At 43.9% G+C, this 24,145-nt stretch overlaps 1 protein-coding gene across 4 annotated transcripts in view; it reads right to left on the bottom strand.

Moving 5' to 3' along the window:
* The window catches only part of PKNOX2 (PBX/knotted 1 homeobox 2), an 85,700-nt gene that overhangs the window by 13,186 nt on the left and 48,369 nt on the right, over nt 1–24,145 (bottom strand). For all 4 annotated transcript variants that reach the window (XM_051812500.1, XM_051812499.1, XM_051812502.1 and 1 more), the window contains 6 exons: nt 22,662–22,813; nt 22,252–22,337; nt 13,913–14,021; nt 7,863–8,002; nt 3,488–3,659; nt 57–245 (listed from right to left, as the gene is read on the bottom strand). In XM_051812500.1, the coding sequence (XP_051668460.1) occupies nt 57–245; nt 3,488–3,659; nt 7,863–8,002; nt 13,913–13,996 (585 nt within the window). In that variant the 5' untranslated portion in view covers nt 13,997–14,021; nt 22,252–22,337; nt 22,662–22,813. The remainder of the gene's footprint in view (nt 1–56; nt 246–3,487; nt 3,660–7,862; nt 8,003–13,912; nt 14,022–22,251; nt 22,338–22,661; nt 22,814–24,145) is intronic.

The raw sequence follows: 24,145 nt of genomic DNA, 5'->3' as shown, positions 1-24,145 counted from the left end.
GCCCAACTTGGCCAAGGTGCAAGGATGGAGAGTAGAGAGGAATTTTAAGGAGTTACCTGGGGGTGGAGGCTGATGGAGGAGGGGTTGGGGGAGTAGGGCCCCCCCAGGTCATTCCTGAGTAGGTTGTCACTGTGCATCTTGGTTTTGAGGCAGGTGATGTAGCGGTTGCAAAAGTCCTTGCACAACTCATTGACCTTCTCCAGCTCCAGGAGGTGGATGCGCAGCACCTGGATCGCCTTCACCATCTGCACAAGGGCACACGATGGCAAAGTTAAAATAATGCTTTTCCTCAGGGAAAAAAACACCCAAAGAGTCAATACTCTCACCCCAAAATCAGTGGAACTGATCCCCGTGGTAGAAACAAATTAATTTCCTTTCTCGGCACAACCAAAAAAAAAAAAAATCAATATTCTCGCCCCAAAACCCATCCCAGAGCCCATCTGTCTGCACATCTGCATTTCTTTTCCTTCCCCATCAATGAAATTCCAAAGAGGGGAAAAAAAAAAATCACCAAATTCACCTTTGTGGGAATTGCTTCCTGTGCCTCCCTCCCCTCCCCCCCCCAAAAAAAAAAATTCCAAGCCAAACCCCTGGATGTTGAAAAGTGTTTGGTTATTCTCCAGAGGCCACTTCTTCTAACAAGATTACGGGGCTGCAACTCAGCCGTGAGCTGTTGCTGGTGCAAAGCCTGGGCCTCATTAAAACGTACCCCATAAACCTTAAAAAATTTACACATAAAACATTCCTCTCGCCGAGCTGAAACCTTAAGTTTTATGGCTGCTGTTTGAAATCTTGCATAATATATAAAATTTCAGCTATTCACTCCGGGGCAATAAATCCCGTTTTATGTAACAAAGCGTCTTTGCATTTCAAAGGGTGTTTTTAACTTGCAAATTTTAGTGGTCATCTTTACAAACTGCAAGTCGCCACGGTTGGGAAACACCCTGAAAAATTCCAGGGCCAAACTCCAGCGGTGGCTCCGCCACGGAGGAAGTGAATTTTTGGTTGGTGAGCAACGGGGATGATGGGTTGTGGATGGAAAGATTTTTTGGGGGGGGGGGATTGGGGGTTTTTTTGCTCTTTTTTCCCACTTTTTTCCCCCCTCCCTCTGCAGGCAGAGCGCGAGGCGGAGGTGCCGTGCCCCGGCTTCCCGCGTCCTCCCAGGGCTCAGCGGCCATGAAAGTCAATATTCAAGGGCAAAGGCAGGAAGACCTGACACATATATGTATAAAAAATAAATCTCTCAATTATCTCAGCTCATTTGCTTAGGGTCTCATTTTATGTCCCTGCTCCGCTGCGCCGTATATCTGTCCGGATAAAGAGTTACAGTCGGACGGCGGACGTGCGCGGGGTTGTAAAAAATACAGATGCTGAATTAATTGACTGTGTGGCACTCGGCAGCTGATTGAGTTGATAATGGTGAGATCTGACCTTTTTCTAATTTCTAATTATGTGCATCTTGGCGGTGAGGAATACATGACTCTTATTCTAATGATAGCTAATGCCACTGGCCTTTTCATCCCCGCTTTGCCGTCGCCGCTTTTCCGGCGAATCGGTGGCCTTAAATAAAAAAAAGGCAAGCCACCCAACACTGAAAAAAATAACAATGTAAACAGGGGAGAAGTGCCAGCTCAAGAACAGGTGGGAATGTTGAGTTTTGAGCACTGCAAGACTTTTTCTCCCGGCGTTCCCTTCAGCCAGTGCCTCCCACCGACAGGAACGGTGCTTCTTCAGTAGCATGTTAAAGGTCTCCCCTGTCTTGATGCAGGTGTTCCCCACTGAGCAACCTGGATGGTTTTTGGAGGAGTTCTGGGTGTTGGGTAGAATGTATACAAATACACAGAGACACAGATATAGCTACAGATATAGATATAGAAAGCTATAGATAAATATGAATATGAACATATTGAGTGCAGCAAGGTTATACAGGGGATCAGTGCAACTGCCCACGGCCAAATTTCACCTTGGCAGCAAGAGTTGCTCCAAATATGCCCAAAGAACATGATTACTGTGTGGGGTTTTTTTTAAGAAACCACAAAAAAAAACCAGGGAAAATGACCAGTGTGGACACATTTGTTGCACTATCTGCTGAAGGTGTTTCACCTTGATATGTGTAGAAATAGGTTTTCCTTCCCCAAAATTTTAGAATTTATTTGTTGCTTCACCTGGTTTCATTTCTCTCCTCCTGCTAGATCATTACACTCATTTTTAGCTATTTTAATGCAATGGGGTTTTGTTGGTGTATCACAGCATCAGATGCATGTTTAGTCCCAAAACTGAAATAATCCAAAACATGGGTTTGTTTGGGGGTTTTTTTGATTACTTGTCCCAGAGTGATTTCTGTTCTTGACTACAGGTTATTGCAAAATGGGTTTAGTAACATGCAAAAGGGCTTAGCACAACCTGCAAATTTTTTGGAGGGCATTCCACGGGCTCTTGGTTTAGGGATGTTGCAAAAATCTCCTCCACGAGCTGAAATCAGGCACAAAACGTGTGGGATTTTACTCCATCTTGAAACCACCTCTTGCATTTTTTAGGAAAGCAGTAGTACTTGCACCTAGACAAGCTTTGCCCTTTCTTCTTCCCTTTGTGACAGATCATCATCCAAAATCACCTTCTTGATATCTGTAATACTTAGAAAAAGCTGCCTTTGAGTTGCCTGATTTTGCTTCTTTTCTGGGATGGAAATCCCTCTTCTGCACATCCCAGGGAACACACCAACACCCAGGGAAGGTGTTTTGCTCTTTGCATCATCAGAGGTGGGCAAAATTGCCCCTTAAGGCCTTGACAATTTGTTTGCAGAGCATCAGGATGTTGCCACACACCTGCCTACCCACACTTGCCATGAAGACCACATGTGGATGCCTTCCAGACAAAATAATGGGATTTGGGGATGCTTCCTGAGGTCTGCACAAGACAGAAGCTCCACCCCAAGCACAGTCTTCTGAGGCACCTTCCAGCAGCAATGGGTACAGTAGGAAATTGGGGTTGCAGTGACAGGGAAGCCATCAAAACTGGTCCAGTGTGTCCCAAATCATTGACACCTTATGGAAAAAGCTCTCCCTTTGCCCTGCTTCTAGGACAAGAGCTGGCCATCACACTTGGAACAAGGTGGTGCCAGACAGGAATGCTGATGCTATTGAATGTTGCACTGAAGAGAAGGAATTCCTAGAGAGATTGCAAGTTTTGGGGCACAAACCATCCAGTGACCTCGGCTGTTTCCAGCAACCTCGTTGACCCCATGGAGTTTGAGTGGGAAAACTAGCCAAAAATGGGCTAGGGGTTTGTTCTCACAGGGGATCTTCTGCAAAAGGTCTCAGAGAAGGTACTGGAGAAGGTTTCACAAGGTCTATGGAGAACATTGCCAAGAGATCCAACACTACAGAGCCCAAAGACATGGGGGCAGATCTTAATTTGCTCCTCACCCTCCACCTTCTTGCCACACCCCCCCCCTAAAAACCATCTGCCAAGCCTCAGCTGCCTCTACCAGGTTGTCCAGCTCGGGGTCATCACTGAAGAAGGGCTTGTGCTCCTGCTCCTGCTGGTGGACAAAGTTCTCGATGTCGACATCGAAGCTGGCTGAGGTGATGCACTCAGAGCCCTGCGTCGCCTGCTCGCACTTCTCGAAGAGCAGCGTCAGCAGCGGGAACAGCGGGTGCCTGCAGAGGACAAAGGAGACCCCCATAATGACCACTAGTTTAGGTCACATGTCCATCTTTACCCCACATCATCCATCCATCCATCCATCCATCCATCCATCCTTCCCCTCCCAGCTCGTAAGAACCTGGTGGTGCAAACCTCGCTACCAAGCCATGCTGGAAGTGCTCCCTCTAGACCTTTTCCAACAACAACAACAAAAAAGCTTAAAAATGGCAAAATTCACCATCTCCTCCATCAAGCAATGACTCCTCCCAATGCCTTGGTGTTTTCCATCTCTGCACCAAAGTTGGTATTTCCTACATAGACAAAAAGGTGGATGTCTTGGAGCCATCTGCTGTCTCGGTGCCTTTGCATTTCAAGGACAGAAAGGCATCCTGCTCTTCAGTGGTAATATTTTACCTCAAATCACCTCTGTTTGTTGGACATGATGGATGGGGACTCCTACATGCCTGCAGCATCCTATGGACCAACCCTGCTTTGGCTTGCCCCTCCACCAAGATGTCTCTGCACCTCTGTCGAGTCCACACAGGTGGGTCCAATCCCAATTCTTTCTTACCAGGAGAGGACTCTTGAAAACAAAGATTTATAGTTCCTCTTGAAATCCACGATTCTCTCCAATAATGATGCTGAACTGATGCAATATAAAATGCAAATACACATACAGCACCAAAGCATGTGGGGAGTACAGGGATGCAGACTAGGGGTTAACCCAAACTCCAGTGAGCCTCCCCAGCAGTGCAAATTAAAGTAAAAAAGTTTCACAGAGTCTTTCAGGGCAGAAATGCAAAACAGTGCTGCAGAAACGGTCTCCCACAGCACTCCAGTCACCCCAGCACAACGGGATGGGCTCCACCATTTTATCTCCAAAAGATGTCCCAAAAGATGATCACGACTCCCTTCCCGACAGCCTTTTTGAGCCGGAGTCAGGCGAAGGGGTTAAACCCCCCGGCTAAGTCTTCATTTGCAGCCGTTAATACCACAGCATATTATAGTTTAATCTGTCCTGATCCTGGTTTAATGCAAGATTCACTGAGGCTGGAGCGGAGAGCGGCGAGGGGGGGAAATCATTTCATAATTTCAGCAGCCCCGCCGGGGCTTAGCCGGGGGATATGAAAGGCAAATTCCAGGCGGCGGCTGGAATTATTGGGACTTATGAACTGGTGGCACTGCAGCAGGTGCCTGCTCCCATTTCCAGGGCCACTCCATCAATTAGGAGCAAAGGCACGGAATTACCCCAAGCATGGGGGTTTGAGGAGGGGGGAAGGGGATTGCAGCCCCCGAGCAATTTGTAGCCCCTTTGCTTTGAGGGGTTGCATCGATCAAGGGGGGATTAAGGCCGGCGTCGCCCCGTGCTCTTCAGCATTAATTATAGGGGCAGTGCTGCTGTGGACCCCCAGGAATGTTCTGGAGCTGGAGAGGAGGAGGAGGGGGATGCACATGGCTGAGGGGAGAATGGTTTGCTTTTCAGTTGGAAAATTAAACTAAAATAAACTAAAAATTTTAGGCAAAATAAAGGGAAGCAAAGTAGAACCCGACCCGATCAAATCCATCGGTAAATAAAATTAAATGAAAGGAAATAATAAATGAAAACACTAAACAAAATAAACATTAAATAAAATGATAAAATAGCAAAATAATATAATACAATAAGGGGGAACCAGGGAGGCAAAATCCCCTGGGATGAGTTAAGGAAGAGCACTGAGGGCACTCTGAGCACAAAGGCAAGGACCGCTGGAATTTGGGGGTTTGCCATGAGCCATGTGCTGAATCGTTGTGTTTCTGTGAGGGCTTTTGCATTTTTGCATGGGGAAAACCCCAATCCCAACCACCATTTTCTCCATTCCCAGCCTCTCCGTGGTCACACCAGGCAGAGGAAAGGCTGGCCCACCACAGGGGTTTGCAGGTGGAGGTTGTGGCATAAAAATTGAGCTCTGGAGCCCCTCCTTGCTATGAAATTTGCAGTGGGGAGAACAGATGGATATCCAGGATGCACAGGGGAAACAGAAGGATTTTCCTCACTCCTGGCATTACACAGGTGGAAAACCACCCCTATGGCAAGAAGGAGAGTTTTGGGATGGAAAAATCTGCTTTTGCTGGATACAGTCTTGCAAAAAAAAAAAAAACCCACCTGTGTTGTGGTTTTTTTGGGTTTTTTTCCCAGGGAATCTTCCAAATGAAAGGGCTGAACCAGCCCTGACATTTTCCTGCAGGAGAGAGGTCGTTTGCAGCCACTAATAAAAAGGATTCGACACGGGCTAATAAAGAGGAATGAATTCCTCTAATGGCCTAATTTCCCATCTTCAGCCAGGCTCGAGCCAGTGGCACTGTGGGCACATCACAACAGGAATTTTGGGGGGTTTTTTTCACCCCTTTCCCCCTCAAAAAAGAGAAGGAAAAAAAAAGAAAAAGGAAAAAAAAAAAAAGAAACTTAATGCAAAGAAACTCAGCCATTTCCCACTTGGAAAAATCCAATTTGCGGTGCTCGGGTGGTTTAAGCATCATTTCCCTTCAGAAGCACCATTTTTTTCAGGTCCAGAAATCCACTGGGAAGTCCCAGGCCCACTGTTGCATAAAGTCAAGAAAACATTTAAGTTGGAAAAAAACTGCAGAGAAGTGACACTGCTGGACCAGTCTTGGCCAAGCTGCTCCCACACCAAGCAGAGAGGGGGAAGATTTTTTTTTTTTTTCCCTTTTTTCTATTTTTTAAATGGGTGATAAACCTCCTGCTAGAGCATAAAACCCGGTGGGGTGACTTGTCCATGGTTTTTTTATATTTCCCATCACATTTTGCCAGCAATTTCCCTCCAGGTTGATCAACAGACACTTACAGCTGATTCCTTCTGCCTTGGTGCAATTATTGAAAAGTGACAAAAATCCATTTTTTGGGGGGAAGGAGGGTTTCTGAGAAAATCCTTGTGTGCATTTGATAGCTAATGACATACCCACCATCCATATTAACCATTGGAGAGGTGAATATTCATCCAAAAAGGGTCATTTTAGGGATAAAAATTTATCTGGGGGGTCATTTGGCTGGAACCCAAAAAATAAGCATCTCAATTTGGGCAATGAGTCCACACATGGGACCAGGTAACAAATTTTCCCCCACTTTTCTAGGTGGGAAATACATCCCACAAGGTATTTTTTGCACGTTTTTCATGTTCAAATTTAGGCTGTGAAAACTCCAAAGGTGGTTTGGGGTTTTTTTGTTTTCCTTATCCCATGAATGCTTCAACAAAACTCCTCCTGGAAGGGCAAAGAGAAGGTGGTTTTGCCCTCAAATGGCTTTTTTTGCATTGAGAAAATGATTTTCAACACTGGGAGAACTGTGCCGAATAATCTTTTGCATTTTCCTGGGAAAGAGTGAGTTTATTCCACACTTTCATCTGCCTTTTCAGACCTTTTAGCCTCGTAATATTTGAATATTTGGAGTACAAATATTTTAATTCCTTCAACCCCAAGGTTTTTTTTTTGTTCACAAGCCACCACAGCCCTGGCCATTGACAGGGGGTTAATCCTTAACCTTAAATCTTTATCCTAATTATATCAAAATATAGTTATTGTTACATCATTACTGTTCTAATATTGTAAATAATCACATCTCCCTTATATCACTATATATTACTTATATAATTATACTATTTACATAATTAGAATATTACTTACAGCAATTATATGATCACATTATTGCATATATTACAATATTATATATTATCATCCCCAAAGTGACATGAAAAGTGGACTGAAGGAGTCATCCATCCTGTATGGATGCACAAACTGCACATTTCAGGTTAATATGTGACTTTATTACTTATTCAACCCCAAATCACACAGCTTTGCCCCCTAAAAAGATTAATCTGGGGTTTTTTTGAGGGTGAATATTTTGGAGAGGTTGGGGGGAGATGCTGCAAAACGAAGCACATGAAGGAGCTCCACCACCATGAGTTATGACCAATAGGTACTATTGAAAAAAAGGAGCTAATTGCTAATTCCCCCCTTCTAATGCTAATTAATGCATTGGAAGAACAGATTAATAAAGCATTATAACAACGGATGCACCCAAGGATCGAGGGGGTAACCCGGGCATTAATTAATGCATCGCCGAATGGGCGCGCCAACCATGCATTACAACAGCGAGCCATTAATTAGACTGCATTAATTAATGCATTAATGAATGAATGCACGCTGCAATTAGCTTGCATCACCTGTAGACAGCCCTCTTGTCGGCCTCCAGCTGCGCCTGGGGGTCTCCGCCCGTGGCCGGCACCGGAGTGTTGGCGGCCGCCGCCGGCGTGGCGAGGTGCACGGGCTGTGCCTTGGTGGGCTGCTGGGCTGTGGCTGTCATCTGGGAAGGGGAGAGGGGGGGGAAAAGAAAAAAAGGGAAGAAAATAAAACACTGATAGCGTTTGTTGTGCTTTTCGGCCGAGTTTTTTCGGAATTTTGGAGAATCGGGAGGCGGCGGCGCCGCGACGGGGCTCGGAGAGGGATGGCGTGGGGGAGGTAAAAGGAATATATTTGTGTTTCATCTCGGCCTGGAAAGAGCAGGTTTAGGGTTTTAGAGAGGTTTTTTTCCCCCACTTTCCACTTGGGGAAAATACAGGAGGAAAAAGAGCCGCCGTCCTTCCCGCGTGCAGTAATTTCGGGAGGGACGTTTCGCACGAGCCCCAGATTAAATCAGCTTTGCCAGGAGTTTTTTTCAGAGCAGGTATTACTGTCTAGACACACTCATTTTCCACTTTATCCCAAAATTAGGCGAGCCTCTTCCAACTCGCCAAGCCCAGCAATGACTCATCTTGGCGCTGAGAGAAGACGGCCAAAAAAAGAAAAAAATCAACCTTTTTTTTTGGTGCCCGCGTGCAAATCACCCATTTTTAGCCCAGATGCTGCCCAGGATTGCTGACAACCCGGGGATCTGCTGTGTCATAAACGATCCTGACAACAAACTTTGTGCTTATTTTAAAATCTGGGATTATTTTGGGTCTGTAGGACGTGAGATTTGCAGAGCTCCTGCAAATCCCTGCACACATTTCCGGCGTCACCCCAAAACTGCCGCCCTCTGGTACAGGATAACACCTACTTAGGGGAAATTCTCCCTTAAAACTGACAATATCATTAAAAAAAACCCCTGAATGATCTGCTGCCAGGCTTCAGACAGGTCCAAGCTTTGTGTTATCCTCACAAGATTCCGTTAAAAAAAAAAAATCCAGTGGGAATGTGAAGTGACAGGGGCTCAAATGCATCAGCAGTGCCCCAAATCTGGTGGTTTTAACCAAAAATCTCAGCAGAGAATTACTGCAAAGTGGTTGTTTCACCTGTTTTGCTGTCAAAATTTGTAAAAAATAAGCATTTGCTTATTTTCACCAGTAAATGTTCAATCCTCCCTCGAGGTGGGGAGCAAAAGGAAGCTCTGGTTCTTGCTAAATATTAGATTTATCATTTATTTATTGTCTAATAGACTTATATGTACTTATTTCTGTGTCTATATGTAATTATGTATTATCTATATTTGTATAATGTTTCTGTGTAGATCTCCATATAAATAATACATATTATTTGTCTGATACACTCCCATATTTATTTCTGTGTTTATTTACACAGAAATGTGCTTATAGGTATTATTTATTTATTTGTCTGATATGCCTCTAGATTTCTTTGTGATCATTAATATATCAAAATGCTCATATGCATAAATTATTATGTTATTCATTATTATATATATTTATATATATATAAAGCTTTGTAAACCCAAGTTGGACCAAAACCACGACACCTTTTGCTTTTAAAATATTTGCCTTTAATATCTCCTGCCTGACCTTTTGCTGTCGCTTTTTTCCTCACTTTTTTTCTTTTTTTTTTTTCCTCTCCAATCTCCTTTATTGTTCATAACTCCAAAGTTTGGCTCCAGCACCTGCAAATTCACCCAGCACTATTTAATTTCCAGCTCTCCCAACTGAGCAGCCACTTTGATTTCTGTCCTTCCTCCCTTCCCTGGTGCTAAAGAAATGAGTGAAATTTGGGCTTCCCTTCCCCTTCCAACCCCAGCAGTTTGGATTTTCCTTTTCCCCCCCTCTCATCTTCCACCTAAAACCAAAATGCCAGCAGATTTTGGGATGCTCCAGCCATGCCACTGAATATCTTCCCAACCTCCTCCTCTTTCTCCCCTTTTTTCCCCTATTATCTCCCTTGAAAATTACAGTTCTGTGGGAGAAAAAAATGGCTTTTTCCCCAATCTTTTCCCATTTTTTTTCCCCCTCATCACACTCATTTACCAGGATTCCAAAGCCCTTTTTGCATCCTGCCCCGAAATCCTGCCAAGCTGAATATTTCCAGCCAAGTCTGCAACTAATTGAGCTCTTACCCAAAAAAAAAAAAAAAAAAGCCTCCTCTGGGGCTTTTACCTCGAAGCCATTACCTCACCTTGGACTAAAGAAAAGAATAAAAAATAAGCAAAAATAATTCCAAGTCCGTGGAAAAAGAGGTGAGATGATGCTGGGATGGAGGGATTTGCAGGTGGACAGGGAGGAAGGCAAAAATGGAGCCAAAAATGGCTTTAAGGGGAGCAGGTGGGGGTGGGAAAGGAGGGAAAAGGCAGTGGGAAAATGGGGAAATAAGGGTAAGATATTTGGGTATGAAAGTTGTAGGCATTGAAAAAAAATGCAGGTTTTGAGGTTTTTTTTTCCCCCTGGAATATGTCCAAAAAGAGTTGCAGGGGGAGAAAAAGGAAAATAAAGAAAGAAAATTTAAAAAAAGTACAAATTCCGTGTTAAAAAATGTAGAGAAAAGAGTAAAAGAAAGGTAAAAAATAATGTAGATAATAAAAATAATTGTGTAAACTGTTAAAAATACGTTAAAGCATGTTTAAATATGTTAAAAATATGTTAAAATATACGTAAAAATATATAAAAATGTAAAAATATGTTCAAAGTATGTTTACAAATACGTCAGCAAAAGTAACAGTTTTAAAATGTAAAAAATAGTTTTAAAGACATAAAAATGAAAACATGTTTAAAAATAATATATTTAAAATGTGGGAAAATGTAATTGATACGTTTACAAACATGTAAAAACCTCAAATGTTTTCAGATGTAGAAAGCACATTAAAAGATGTTAAAACACTACAACAGTTCTAAAATTATGTTAAAGATGTTCTTAAAATCATGTTTAAAACGTAGAGCACCTAAAAAGGTCAAAATTTTTTAAAGATTAAGAAAAAATCCAAAAAAAAATTAGAAGGAGATTCAGAAAATAGGAAATAAATAGTAAACAGTAAAAAATCCCTGTGTTTTTGCCTGGGTAAAGCTGATATTTTTAAGGTGCTGCTCCAGCTGGGCATGATATTTTTGGGTTTGGGTATTGCATTTCTGGGGTTTGGGTACAGTATTTCCAGGTGTTACATTTTTGAGGTTTGGGTATGATATTTCTGGGGTTGGGGATTACATTTTTGGGGTTCAGATTTGATATTTCTGGGGTTTTTTGCTTCTTTTGGAAGGAAATCCTCTGCCAGCATTAGCTCTGGGAGGGCTTCCTGCAGTTTTAAATGCCATAATCCCTCTTCTTTAGGCTTTTTTTTGTGAAGATACGTCCAAAGACATCAAGTTCAAGGAGTAAATCCCCTAAATCAGCAATATTTACCCTCTTTCTTAGCATTTCGCTGGGAAATCCTGTCACACGTGCTGAAAACAGCAGTTCTGAGCCCAAAAACCAGCTGAGGACACCAGGAATTGGAGGGGTTTTGTGGCTCCCACTGAAAAAATCTTGATGTCCATTCAGTTTTTACCCCGTGGCTTTTTCAAAAATATTTTTCAGGACTAAAAAAGTAGAAGGATGTTCATAATTTTTCCATTTTTGTCACTGTTATAACCACCTGAAAAGCACCTGGGGGGTGGAAGGCAAAGCTGCTTTTATCACTTCCTGGGCTGAAAATTATGAAAAATCAACTTCTCCATCCAATTTTTAATTATTTTTTAAAATACATTTATTTATTAAGTTATCTTTTTTGTCCCTATTGTAACCACCTTTGGGGAGGGGGGAGAAGATACTTTTTACCCCTTTCTGTGTTGAAATTTATGAAAAATTAACATCTCCACCTGATTTTTAATAACCTTTTCTCCTAAATAAATTTTTTCAATACATAAATAAATAATTTCCTCTCCCCTCCCCTTTTTTTTCCCTGTTGTAACCACCCAAGAAGCACTTTTTTTGGTAGGGCAAAGCTTCTTTCATCGCTTTCAGCACTGAAAATACCTATTTTTAAAACAACCTCTTTTTTTGCTAACTTTGCCAGTGGCTGAAGACTCTTCTTTAGCTTTTTAGTTTTAATTTATTATGGAAAACACATGGATTTTTAGGCAGACTCCTTAATTGTCAACAGGTAGAATGCTTGAAGAGAGTGCCTGTGCTCAGTATAAAAGATGCTCCATGTTACACCCCTTTAACAGATTCAGGTGATTAATAAAGCATTTTTTTCCCTCAAAAAGGCAGCTTTCCCCCTAATTTCTGCTTCATTTCTGCACATTTCTGACAGTGAAGGTAACAGCTTCCAACCTCTGCTGTAAAACACGAATGCAAAGCTCCTCAAATCTCATTTTTTAGGACTCTTCTCCCCTTGATGAGGAGCTCATCGTAGCTCTAACAACTGATCATTTTTTAATTTATTTTATTTATTTATCACCAAGTCCTCCCCGTCTCTGGGGAGAAGAAATTCGCGTGCAATTTGCTTTTCCCTTAGAAACCTCAAATTTTTGCAGGTGAAAAGTTCACAGCACAGCCACAGATGAGTCAAGGAAATCAACTCTCAGCTTTTCCTCACCCAAAAAAAACCAAAAAACACTTGAGCAACCCCCTTGATAAGGGGAAAAAAAGGAAGGATTTGGTCAACGATGCTCCTGAGGGTCCCCCAAAATTCAGTGTATTAAAAGAGGGGGGCAGCTGAGGGGCAGGGAGGGAGCTGGGTGGAGGGGATGTCGCCGTAGGATGCTCCGGAAAATGTCGGCTATTTTAAAAATCCCTTTCAATTGCCCATTAGGGCTAAAACGGCGCCGCGGCTCCCGCTGTGTAAGCGAGAAAAGGGAGGGAAAGAAAAAAAAACTGGGAAAAGAAAAAAAAAAAAAGCCCTACTTGGAGCGAAGCAGCCAAGCGAGTAAATGATGACACAGAAGTTGGAGGAGCCATAAAAACCCCACCGAGGTGTCGTTTGTGAGAAGTGACCTTTTCCCACCCAAGGAAACGAGCGGGAAGGAGACCCGGGGGGGAGGCTTCAGGGGGGGGTGTGAAAAAGTCAATTTATTTATTTTAGCTTGCAGAGAACAGGTTCGGGGTTTGGGTTTGGGGTGGGTTTTTTTGTTGGGTTTTGTTTTGGTTTTTTTTTCCTGGGAGGGGAGATTTTGACCCGGGGGGGGGAGGCTTCAGGGGGGGGGTGAAAAAGTCAATTTATTTATTTTAGCTTGCAGAGAACAGGTTCGGGGTTTGGGTTTGGGGTTTTTTTTGTTGTTGTTGTTGGGTTTTGTTTTGGGGTTTTTTTTTCCTGGGAGGGGAGATTTTTCTCTGCTTTTGCGACTGAAAGGAGCAGCAAACGGGGAGAAACTCAAAATCTTCCGTATGGACAACAACAAAAAAAAGCTGCTTTGGAAACAGAGCTGTCTCAGGGCTCAGTGGATCATCCCTAGCAGAAATGTGACATAAATTCGCCCCTAAAAAATCTTAGGGTGGGCTGCAGGGTGCAGGACCACCTCTGAAATCCATCCTCAACCTCCAAGTCCAGCCTATTGGGGTGCTCCAGTAGAGTTTCTCTTGGACAAACTCCTCTTCTTACAATAACTCCATAATGATGCTCGGAAAAGTTATTTGACCCCTTAGAGCACCATTGGAGACGAAATCTTTTTTTCTCCCCTGCCACAGGTTATTAAAAAATGCCATTGGAACAAATCAAAGGGCCATTTCTATGGCTAAACCCGTCCTGGTTTAGTCAAACACTTTGTCTTTCCAGGTAATTAAACTGCTGGTTGCAAACATGCCACTAAGAAGACTCAATGACCCCAAAATAAGACTGAAAGGGGGAAAAAACACAGTTTGACCCAAAACCTTTCAATCTTGCAGACTGTGTCAAGAAGGGGTTTCATTTGGCCAGTCTCTGACGTGAACGTTCCGGGGTGAAATACTTTGCAATGGCCATTATTTAGGAAGGCAGGGTAATTAATGCAGGCCCTGGGGGTCCCCAGGGGTCTGGAGGAGCCCGTGGGTGCTGCAGGACACTCACCTGTGGGGTGTCTTGGTAGGGAGGAGGAGGCACTGTCTGGGTGGCCATCATCGTCAGAGCCGGTGCTGGGGAGACATGGTGCATCCTGGGTGGGACTCACATCGAGAACCTGTGGGCAGGAGAGCAGCTGCTGCATTAAGAGGGATCTCTTCCCCCCCCCAAAAAAAAAAATCACATAAAGGGAGAGAAAAAAGAAGACAGCAAGGAGAGGTGACGTTCCTCACCCCGGCACAGCCCTGCCCCACGTGGCCCCCGGGAGGAGCCCAAGGTGACTTGCTGACCCTCATCGTGCTTTGGTGATTATTTGAGATTTGGGATTTTGGATAAGGAATGCATCAGGGCCAAAGCACAGCAGGGACATCTCCCCTGGATAGCAGCCAGGCAAAGGAGGAGATGATGACTGCCATTGGTGAACCTCAATACATTTTCCCCCGGTGAGCTCTGGTGCACCCGGGGCGTCTTCTTTCCACCCTTCATGCCTGACCACAGGGCCTAAATAGGGATTTCCATCCCCTTTCCAGTTATTCTCCCTTTTTGGAAGTCAGAAGACAAATCATAAATGCAAAACTTGCCCATTTTCTGAAATCAGACACTAAATCCCCCCCAAAATTATGTCTCTTTGCCTTTGGCCACCACAGAGTCGCATCCTCAAGCACTGCCTGCTCACTCCAGAAGGGACATTTTGTGTCTGATGTGGAGTTGATTCCCATGTTGTGCTGTCCAGCCCAGTTGACTCCTCTGCTGAGGTGACTAACTGCACAGAAATGTGGAAACTCTTGCCTGCTTTGAACCAGGAAGCAAACCTGGATTTTGATCCCATAAACTGAGGAGGCAATCCTCATGCCGCCCTCAACCTCTCTGGAAGTTGCTGCTTTCTATAAATGCAGAGTTATCTGGGGGGAAAACAGATTTTTTTTTTTTTTTTTTTTTTTTGCATCTTCATGTCCAAAGGAGATGGGGAAAAAAAGAAGGGCACCAGGAAGAGACAAATTTGTAGAGGAGCATTTGGCAGGGAGAAGTCCCAAAGGATAAAGCTGGTGGTAGATGTGACCCAAAAGCAACTCTTGGCCCCAAAAAACCTCCTCTCCCATTATTGCATTGCAACTGTGTGGTTGTTTTAGAAGAAAAGCCAATAATCTAACTTAAATTCTTAAAAAAAAACCCCTGTCCTGTTCCCTCTGCAGCTCTGAGCTCTGTCTTGGGCCAACTCACAAAACCACCCAGTAAAATCTTCCCAGATGCTCCAGAAGTGCATTTCTTTCTGCAGTGCCTCATTTTTGTAAGAGATGACATCTCTTGAAGGGATCTCCCCTTCACGTTGCCCCTCAGTGCATTGGCTTCTCCACTGGCTTCCCACCTGGAGAAGAGCCACGGTGCCATCCCTTGAAGAAATGAAAAAGGGTGTGTAAAGTCCTCTGACACTGTGAGGGGATATAACCAAAAAACAGTGTCAGTGTTGCTTTTGCCATGAAATGGTGACATTTGGAAAAGTCAAAGGGGACTGTCACAGGGATAGTGATGAGCTCAGTCAAAACTGATGCACATTCAGCAACCTTTGTGAAAGAGTCACAATATTCTGGTCTTCTCCATGAGGTCCACATTTTTTGGGAGGAAGAGTCACAATATTCTGGTTTTCTCCTTGAGGCTTCAAGCTTTACAGGAACCACCAGGCCCCAAGTTCACAAATGCACCATATCCACACAGAAAGCCAAGTGCTGTGTGCATGGGATGGGCATCAACCACTCCTATTTATTTTGCATGAATAAATGAGGTTATTCTTTTTTTTTAACTTTGCACTAATATGGATAACCCACGAATTGAGAGATCACACCCAAAATCCTGTGCATGCGGGGTTCTTGCATGGCACAGATCTCTTGCAGGGAGAAGGAGACTGCATTTATGGGATTAAAATGATGCTTTTCTTCTTTTTTTTCCCTAACAGCAGAATAGCAGGAGGCAAAATTATCTGCTCCTGAGTGAACTCACTGCTTAAAATCTTTGGTGTCCAATGTCAAAATTCACTTGCAGCTGCAGGCACGTGAATATCTGAGTCCTTGGGGGGGTAACACCAAGGGGAAAACCTCCCCACCAGAAATAGCTGCAGCTGGGGAAGAGCAGAATTTAGCATTGTGATGGTCTGGCCATCTGGGTGGGAAGCTAGGAAAAAAAAAAAAAAAGACATTGCTATTTTGGGAAAAATACCCTGCTTGGCATCTATTGCTCCTGCCAGGAGCGAGCCCACAGCCAGCACGTGGGGATTCACTGTGGGGTGTGAGGTTTTGGGTGAGCACATTCCCAGAAGGTGGCAGCCCAGAGCCCGATTTAATTGCTGAAAAACATCTGAGCTGCTCAAATCGGGCCGTTCATCGAGGTTTGTGGGTGTTGGTTTGGAGGGAGAGCAGGACTCACAGCCAAACGTGAAAAATAAAAAAAAGGATGGAAGTGAGAGGCAGCTGCTGCAAATAGCACTATATATTTATCTTGGGGAGGGAAAAAATGCACTTGGGCACTGTAAATATCCAGGGAAGCAACTGATGCCTGAGGGAAAAGCTGGACAGGTGTTTCACCTGGGAGCCCCTGGCCAGGAATGTCAGGATAACAGGGCAAAGCTGTCAGCCCAATGGATTTATCGGCAGCCAACACGAGGGAGGGTCAAAAGCTGCTATTTTATGCACTAATCCTTTCTTATTTTTTATATTTTATGCACTAATCCCCTCTTTTTTTTCTTTTTTTTTCCCCCCACTTCCACCACTTAAATCAATTTAGCTGGTGAACCCCTGACCACAGGCACCCAGATGCCAAAAGGAGCAGAGCATCACCAAACCCCTGCCAAATCCTTCCAGCTCAGCTCAAGGCAATCCTCAAACCTTGGGTGAAAAGGGAATTCTGGGGGGCTGGGGATCGAGGAGGGCAGGAATTGCAGCCAACTCTTGGGGCATTTGCACAGAGGAATGGAAAGGTGAGCAATAAAACCCATAAAGGCTCTTTCATTTCCGGACCCGGCTGTACTTTACGTTTTGGCAACGACTTGAGATCAAAGTATCCTAAATTTCCTCATGAAATAAAATTATTTCAGCTATCATTGAAATGTTGCCATTACGTTGGAAATGTATTTCCCGAAGAGCTTGTGCCTACCTAAAAGAGTCTCAAATTTATAGGCTGCTTTTTTTTTTTTTTTGCCAACAATATATCACATCCTTTTCCCAGTAAAAATAATTAAAGACTTAAGTTGAAAAGTCAGGGGTTTTTTTCCATGTGGTCACTGATGCCTTAAAACATTTTAAAAATCAAAGTATTGTCAGTCACCCACCACCCCTCAGGTGAATATGACCTCCTTGATTAATAAAACACCCATAAAACCGTATTAGAAGTAGGCCTGGATGCAAAAAAAAAAAAATTTAAAACCTCATTTATGGACTCCTTTTTCAAAGAAAAATGTTAACATTCGGTTTGGAAAGCACAACTCTTGTTTCCAAACCAGTTGGAAAAGGGGGATAATTTTTTCTAGCTCATTCAGCAGTTTCTGCCCTGCAGCAACACGTGCGACTGATAGCGGAGGGTTCAACGTGAGAAATCAGAAAAACAACAACTCAGGCTTTTTTTTTCTTCTCCACCTGAAGCTTCAACATTATTAGAGATACTTGAGGGGTTTTTTTCCAGCCATGGAAGGGGTTTTTCTGTATTAAGGGAAGATTGCCTTTTTCCAAAGGGGATTTTTTTGAAGAGGGGCCGCTGTGGGATTTGCAACGATGCCGAATCAGTCACGGCTCCCTCCACAGTTTTTTATGTCACTGTCTTCAGAGAGGGCCTGAGCAGGCTGAAGTTTATGATATATGCATTCAGCTAAGTTAAAATGAAGAAATATGGCAGAGCAGGGAGGGAGAAGGTTCTCCAGAGGACCATCCATCTTGCTCGGAGCAGCCAGAACAGGTTCACCCTCGGTGGGTGATGCCAACTCTTGATTGGCCATAAAGTGAATTAAGAGCTACCCTCTTGCTCTTGAACATTTCATTTCTATCCACCAATCTTCACCCTTTTTGCTTGTTTTTACTAACATTCACACGTTACCCTGAAAGATGAACACCAGTTTTCACAAGCTGTTAAAGGAAGTCCCTTATGCCACCCTGAGCTCATTAAAAACAAACCACTATTAACTAGTGGTTAAGATAAAAATAAACCACTATTAGATGGTGAAAACTGGGGGAAAAATCTAATTTTTCAAGATATAAACCATTTCTTGACCATTCCTCATGTTCCAGGTTGCTTCCAAGCAGGCTCATGTAATGCCTCCTCTGGGGAGATCAGGAGCATTTGTGCAGGACACACCACTGGGCCAGCAAATAGCTTTAATTTTTTTCAGGAATATTTGGCTGCCAAATTTCCTCTATCCAAACCCAGGAGGTTTTGCACTGGGAGCATCCATGCTCTCGACCAAGATGATGCATTTTCTAGATGCTGACCTTTGCACCCTCCCCAGCACCCAGTTATCGAGTTATTGCCCCGTAAAAAAAGACAAATTGGGGGAGTGATTCTGCTACAACCACGGGCTAAAGCAGGTGGTGATTTGATACTTCTGCAGAATAAACTCTGCATCCCTTTTCTATTTTCCTCCTAAAAGAACAGTTGCTCAATGCATAAGCAATTGGGATAAAAGGGAGAAGGAAACACTGTGTCAGACAATGTCAAAAAACTCTTGCCAAGCACCAGTTTGGAATGCCCCTGGATGGGCCCCTGAGCACAGGGAAAAGGAGCATTTATCTACTTAATACTTTCACCTTGGTATTTAATATTTATTTATTTACTTACTTATTTCATATTTGCAGGTATTTCTTTGCTCTTTGCATTTATATATTTAATATTTCCCAATCCTCCTCCCAGCTCCAGCTCCACAGAAAGGAGGGAGCTGCTACAGTGAATTTCCAATGAGAACAACAATTACCGCTAAATATTTCTCTCCTCTCCAAAGATACCCATCCCTAAAAGGCTCCAGGGATATCTCTGCAACATAAACATGAGAATAAAACCTGCAAGAGCCAGTCAGAGCTTTAGTAGACAAGGTTAATGTACCTTGAACAGCAGCATTAAACAACTTCCCTCTTTTTTTAAGTGGAGAACTGAGATACCCACATACATTTTAAAGTGTTATTTTTATAGGGGAAGACCATTAAAGCACCTTCCAAAACAAACTGGCACAGGGAAACATCAAAGAAGCTTCTTCAAAGTAACCTGAAAATACTTGCATTTTGTGCAACCCAGCCCTTGGCCCAAGAAAACTTCCCAAAAGAGCAAATTGTGAATTTTTTCACAGGGCATATCAAAAAGCTTTGAAGTGAAGCGTAGCTGAGGAACCCCAGAAATGCAGAAACTTCCTCTTGCTGGACACAAATTATCCAAAAAAAATTCTCTGTTTGCCTTGAAAGTGCTTGTAAAAAAACAGGGAGCGGGTGAATTTTCCAACAGCTCTTCTCTGTGAGCTGCAAATAATTTACATCCAAAATCTTGCCCTGTGCTTTCAACCTTGGTTTGTTTGTGCAGCCCACAAACACCCCGTGACCCACACTGCCATTTTTCATGGTTTTAAATGCAGCTTTGATTTTGATGCCCTTTTGGGGTGTTCACTTTGCAAATCAAAGCTCACAGGCTTCATGCAAATCTCCCAACACTGGCACGAGTAGCAGCAGGTGAACACAGCCAGGAACCTGCTTTTTGGTGGACTTGTAGGACTTGGGGTAAAAGTAGCAGAGCCAACCCAACTGCAGAAACACAGGTGGGAGTGTGCAAAGATTTCCCCACCCCATGGGAAACCCCCCAAAACAGCAATGCCACAGCACACCTAATAAAACCCTCTCCTCCCTTAAATCTGCCTCATTTCTCTCTGTATCCTGCTATCACACTCGGAAATTTTCACTTTGGGAGAGGGAAAGAAATCCCTCTGGAGCTGGCTGTTTTCCTCTTTCCCATATGGCAGATAAATCAGAACTCCTGACTCGCTGAGTTTCCGCTTCACATCCCTCTCTCACAGTTCTCTGTCTCCTCCCGGTCTTCCTCCTCCATGAATTTCCTTTTTAAAAATGTAAAATTCCCTAAGAGCAGTGACTCTACCAACCAGAAGACAAAAAAATATGGGTTTTATTGAGGCATTCCAGGCTTTCTGGTATCTGCAGAGAGTCGTCCCTACCCGAACCCCGAGCCAAGACACTAAGGATTGCTATGGGAGCCCCTGGATTAATCACTTCAATTGAAACATGTTTCATTTGCCCATTTAAACTCAATTTTTTTGCCATATTTCCAGCCTTGATGACAAAAGAGAAGTTTGGGATGTGACGTGGTGATTTATACAAGCTCCAGCACCTGGGGAGTTACAAGGGGTTTCAAACTCCTTTAAAGATGCTTAATAACAGTTAATAACTTCTCCATTTATTCCAAATGGGAGAAAACCTCAGACTGGTCTGACCTCAACACGAGGAGGAAATTGGGGTCAAAAAAGGACTGGAAAGTGTCCATGGTGTGAGACAGATGTGCCAAATTTTTCCACAACACGGTGACAAAAGATATGGCCTGGCCTCTGAGGTGCATCTCCCTGGTCATGTGGGCTTCAGGAGGAGGAAAGCTGAGACAGTTTCGTGCCTGGAAACTGGGGGGAACAACACACAAGGTGGAGAAATCCAAGTGGAACCAAGCTGTTCTCAGAAGAAGTCATCAGGACAGGTAATTTCTATCATTAACCACTTAGAGCAATGCCAGCCTTGTGTTCCAGAAGGTAATTAGGTGGACACCCATCATCACATCTTTCTGTGCCTTTAGTGGGAGGTGCCTAGACCTTGTTGGCACAATTTGTTGAGCTGTTTTCAGTTTGGTCTTCTTGCTGGAGATACTTCCAGGCCAGGTTGCATTTGTGTCCTCAGCAGTCACATGCTCGTGTTCTCCACAGGCTCAGTTTCCACCAAAGAGAACAACACAACGTGCCCAAAATAAAGGGCAGGGTACAAAGCCCTTCCATATAATCTTTGCTTGAGTGTAAATGTGCTTTTATACTTGGGCTCAGACAGAGTGAACTGGGGAAGAGCCACTAACTTAAAAATGGGGGAGCTCCCAGCCACTATTCAGTAAGGCAAAGTCCCCACAGATGTTAGAGATGATGTTGCAACTACCAAAAACTCTGGCCTTTATAAGGTGGGGATTTCTAGATTTCAGCAGTTTCAGTGGAATAATAAAGATGGACTGAGCAAGGATCAGCACAAGCATCAGGCAGCTCTCATTGAAATACAGATTGAAAAACAGGCATCAAGGCAGGCAGGATCCCCCAAAAAAAGTGGAGGTGACCCCAAGCCCCCACAAACTCAGCAGAAAAGTCATTTCAAAGTGAACCCAACCTCAGAATCAGAACATGGGTGAAATCAGACTAAGGAGGAATCCATCACTTCCTTCATCATGTGGGTTTTTTTGGCCAGGGGAAGGTCACCAGCAAGAATCGGGGCTGAAAGGGCAGCCTGGGGGACACAATCCTGCCCTTATTGGCTGCTCTTTTTATTAAGAGGGACTCTCAAAGGAGACAAGACTCAAAAGAAACCACTCAAAGAAAAGATGCTCTGCTGTGCCGTGGACTGGGTGAAGGTTTTGGGCTTTCCCCCAAGAAACCCCCGCCCTCAATATCCCCATTTTGAGCACAAACCAGGCACTTTTGCAGGGCATTGGCAGGAATTGAAGGTGGCACCTCTGTTTTCAGTGACCAAAGATTTCTCTTTGCTCCTACAGGAGGAAATTTGCAGCCAAGGGGGTTTTATTTTCTTTGTCACCCGCCGGGTGCCTCCGGTTTTGGCACAGTGACATTTGTCACCCTGTCAAGCCCTAATTTTAGTGAGCGGGGTTGACCAAAGGACTGTGAGACCCTTGGTTTCATGTATATCTTATTTTAAGCTCTGCATTTCAGTTATTTTTAGCTGGTGACCATTCCTCTGCATTCTACTGCTGGCTGTGCCAAAATTTTGCAGTAATAACAGCCCATATTTCAGAGTATTTTCACAGAAATATATCTGTGTTTTCCTCCAGGCTGGCTATGGCTCGTAGGGCTCTTAACAACATGTTATTGACACTTGAGCTTCAAATCAAGACTCCCTGCACAGACTGATCTCTTAAAAAAATAGTATAAAAGTGTAATTCTCCCCTCACTGCATTTAGGGAAGGGTTGATACAATTTAAGTGTACCAGAAAACAACAGAAATTCCCCCAAATACAGCCATACTGAGGTCATGACTCAACACATCCCACTCAATTAGTATATATAATTGCACAATTAACATGTATAATTGTTTAATTAATATAAAGAGAAGAAGCCTTACTGTTTGTGGGGTGCTCAGGGAGCCACTGCCCTGGAAGTGTCCTCCCACCTTCCCGAAAACTAGATTTTCTGGATAGGAATCACAACCTGGGAAAGCAAAGGATGAAAATGTTTGAATATTGAGAAAAAATGATGAAACAAGAAGGCAAAATATTAAGCAGAGGATGAAGGTCTGCACTAGGAGAGGGCTTTTAGCAGGAGTAGCAAAGCTGTGGTGGGCAAATCCACTCTTAAAGCATTTTTTTTTAAGGATGATGGGGAAGATAAGAGGAATCAAGGAAAACTTAGGTGGGAATATCCCTGGGAGGTGAAGGCAGGACTGATGTCTAAGCTAGAGCAGGGTTTTGCCCCAGTGTGTTTGAACATCTCCCAGAAAGGACAAAAACTAAACCAGAATTTTAGAGGTCGAACCGGGCCGTGTCCAGCAAACGAAGGTGTGCCTGTTGATGGTCTATCCACAGAGGGTGGAGGTTGGCACAGTCCTGTCCCGTCCTTTTCAGCTCCTGAGGGATGGTGAGTCCTCGGTGCAAGATCTCACTGAGGGTTACTGCTACAACCCGGGTCTGAAAAGCAGAAAAAAGGGAAAAAGCAATGAAATAACATAACTATTGGCCTTGTCCCCATTTCATACTGGCTGTTGCCATTTCCCTGTTAATTATAATCTTTCCTTGAGTGTAAATGTGCTTTTATACTTGGGCTCAGACAGAGTGAACTGGAGAAGAGCCATTAACTTAAAAATGGGGAGCTCCCAGCCACTATTGAATAAGGCCAAGTCCCCACACATGTTAGAGATGATGTTGCAACTACCAAAAATCTGGCCTTTATAAGGTGGGGATCTCTAGATTTCAGCAGTTTCAGTGGAAGAACAAAGATGGGCTGAGCAAGGATCAGCACAGCCACCGACACGGGGGTGGTTTGTGTCTGACTGCAAAAAAAAGGAATAAGAGAGAAAATTCACCAGACCTCGCAATATCCATCACCTCTAGCAAGCCCCTCAGATCTCCAATACCCATCTAATAAATGTCCCTCAGCATACATCACCTCCAGATATTACCTCTCTGTCAGGTGATAAACATCACCTGAGATCTCCAGTATATGTCTGATATATTTACCCTGACATACATCAGCTGGTAGAGAGCTCCTCAGACCTCCAGTACAGGTCTGATATATGTCCCTTGACACACATAATCCCTGCCAAGCTCCTCTGATCTTCAGTCTACAGCTGATATATCTACCCTGATCCAAACCAGCTCGAGACAGCTCCTCACCAGCACAGCTCCTCACCCTCTCCTCTGACAGACACAACTCTGATATATGTCACCTGGCTGGAGCTCCTCGAGTCTCCATTATGCATCTGATACATCTGGCCTGGCACACACCACCTCCAGAGAGCTCCTCAGAGCTCTGACAGATGTCTGATATATGTCTCTTGGTACACATCACCCCCAGAGAGCTCCTCAGATCTTCAATATGCATCTGATATACCTACCCTGAAATATATGACCTGTTACAGAGCTCCTCAGACTGTTGATATATGCCTAATATATATAGGTATGTACCCCTTGATGTGCTGAACTGCTGATTTGAATGTATATCTGATATATGCACCTCTAGTTACACATCACCTCTCCAGAGCTCCTCAGATGCTCCTTCAACTCACTACCAACATGTAGAGCACTTCCAGAGATCCTTGGATCCCCAGGATACACCTCAGGGATGCACCTCTGCCACACATTACCAGCAGAGAGCCATGTCTTGTGTGGTGAGGCCAGCTGGGAGATCCATGAGAACTGTTTCCCCTGGCTTTAATTCCATCCCAAACCCCTTGCAACAACACCACAGGCATTTCTGTGCCCTCACAGCCCATGTCCATCATCTAAGCCGGGAACATGGGT

This window comes from Manacus candei, unplaced genomic scaffold (assembly GCF_025592945.1).
Source record: "Manacus candei isolate 608988 ecotype Guabito, Panama unplaced genomic scaffold, ASM2559294v1 h1tg000086l, whole genome shotgun sequence".
Classification (NCBI taxonomy): Eukaryota; Metazoa; Chordata; class Aves; order Passeriformes; family Pipridae; genus Manacus; species Manacus candei.
This window is presented reverse-complemented; position numbering and strand designations above follow the sequence as displayed.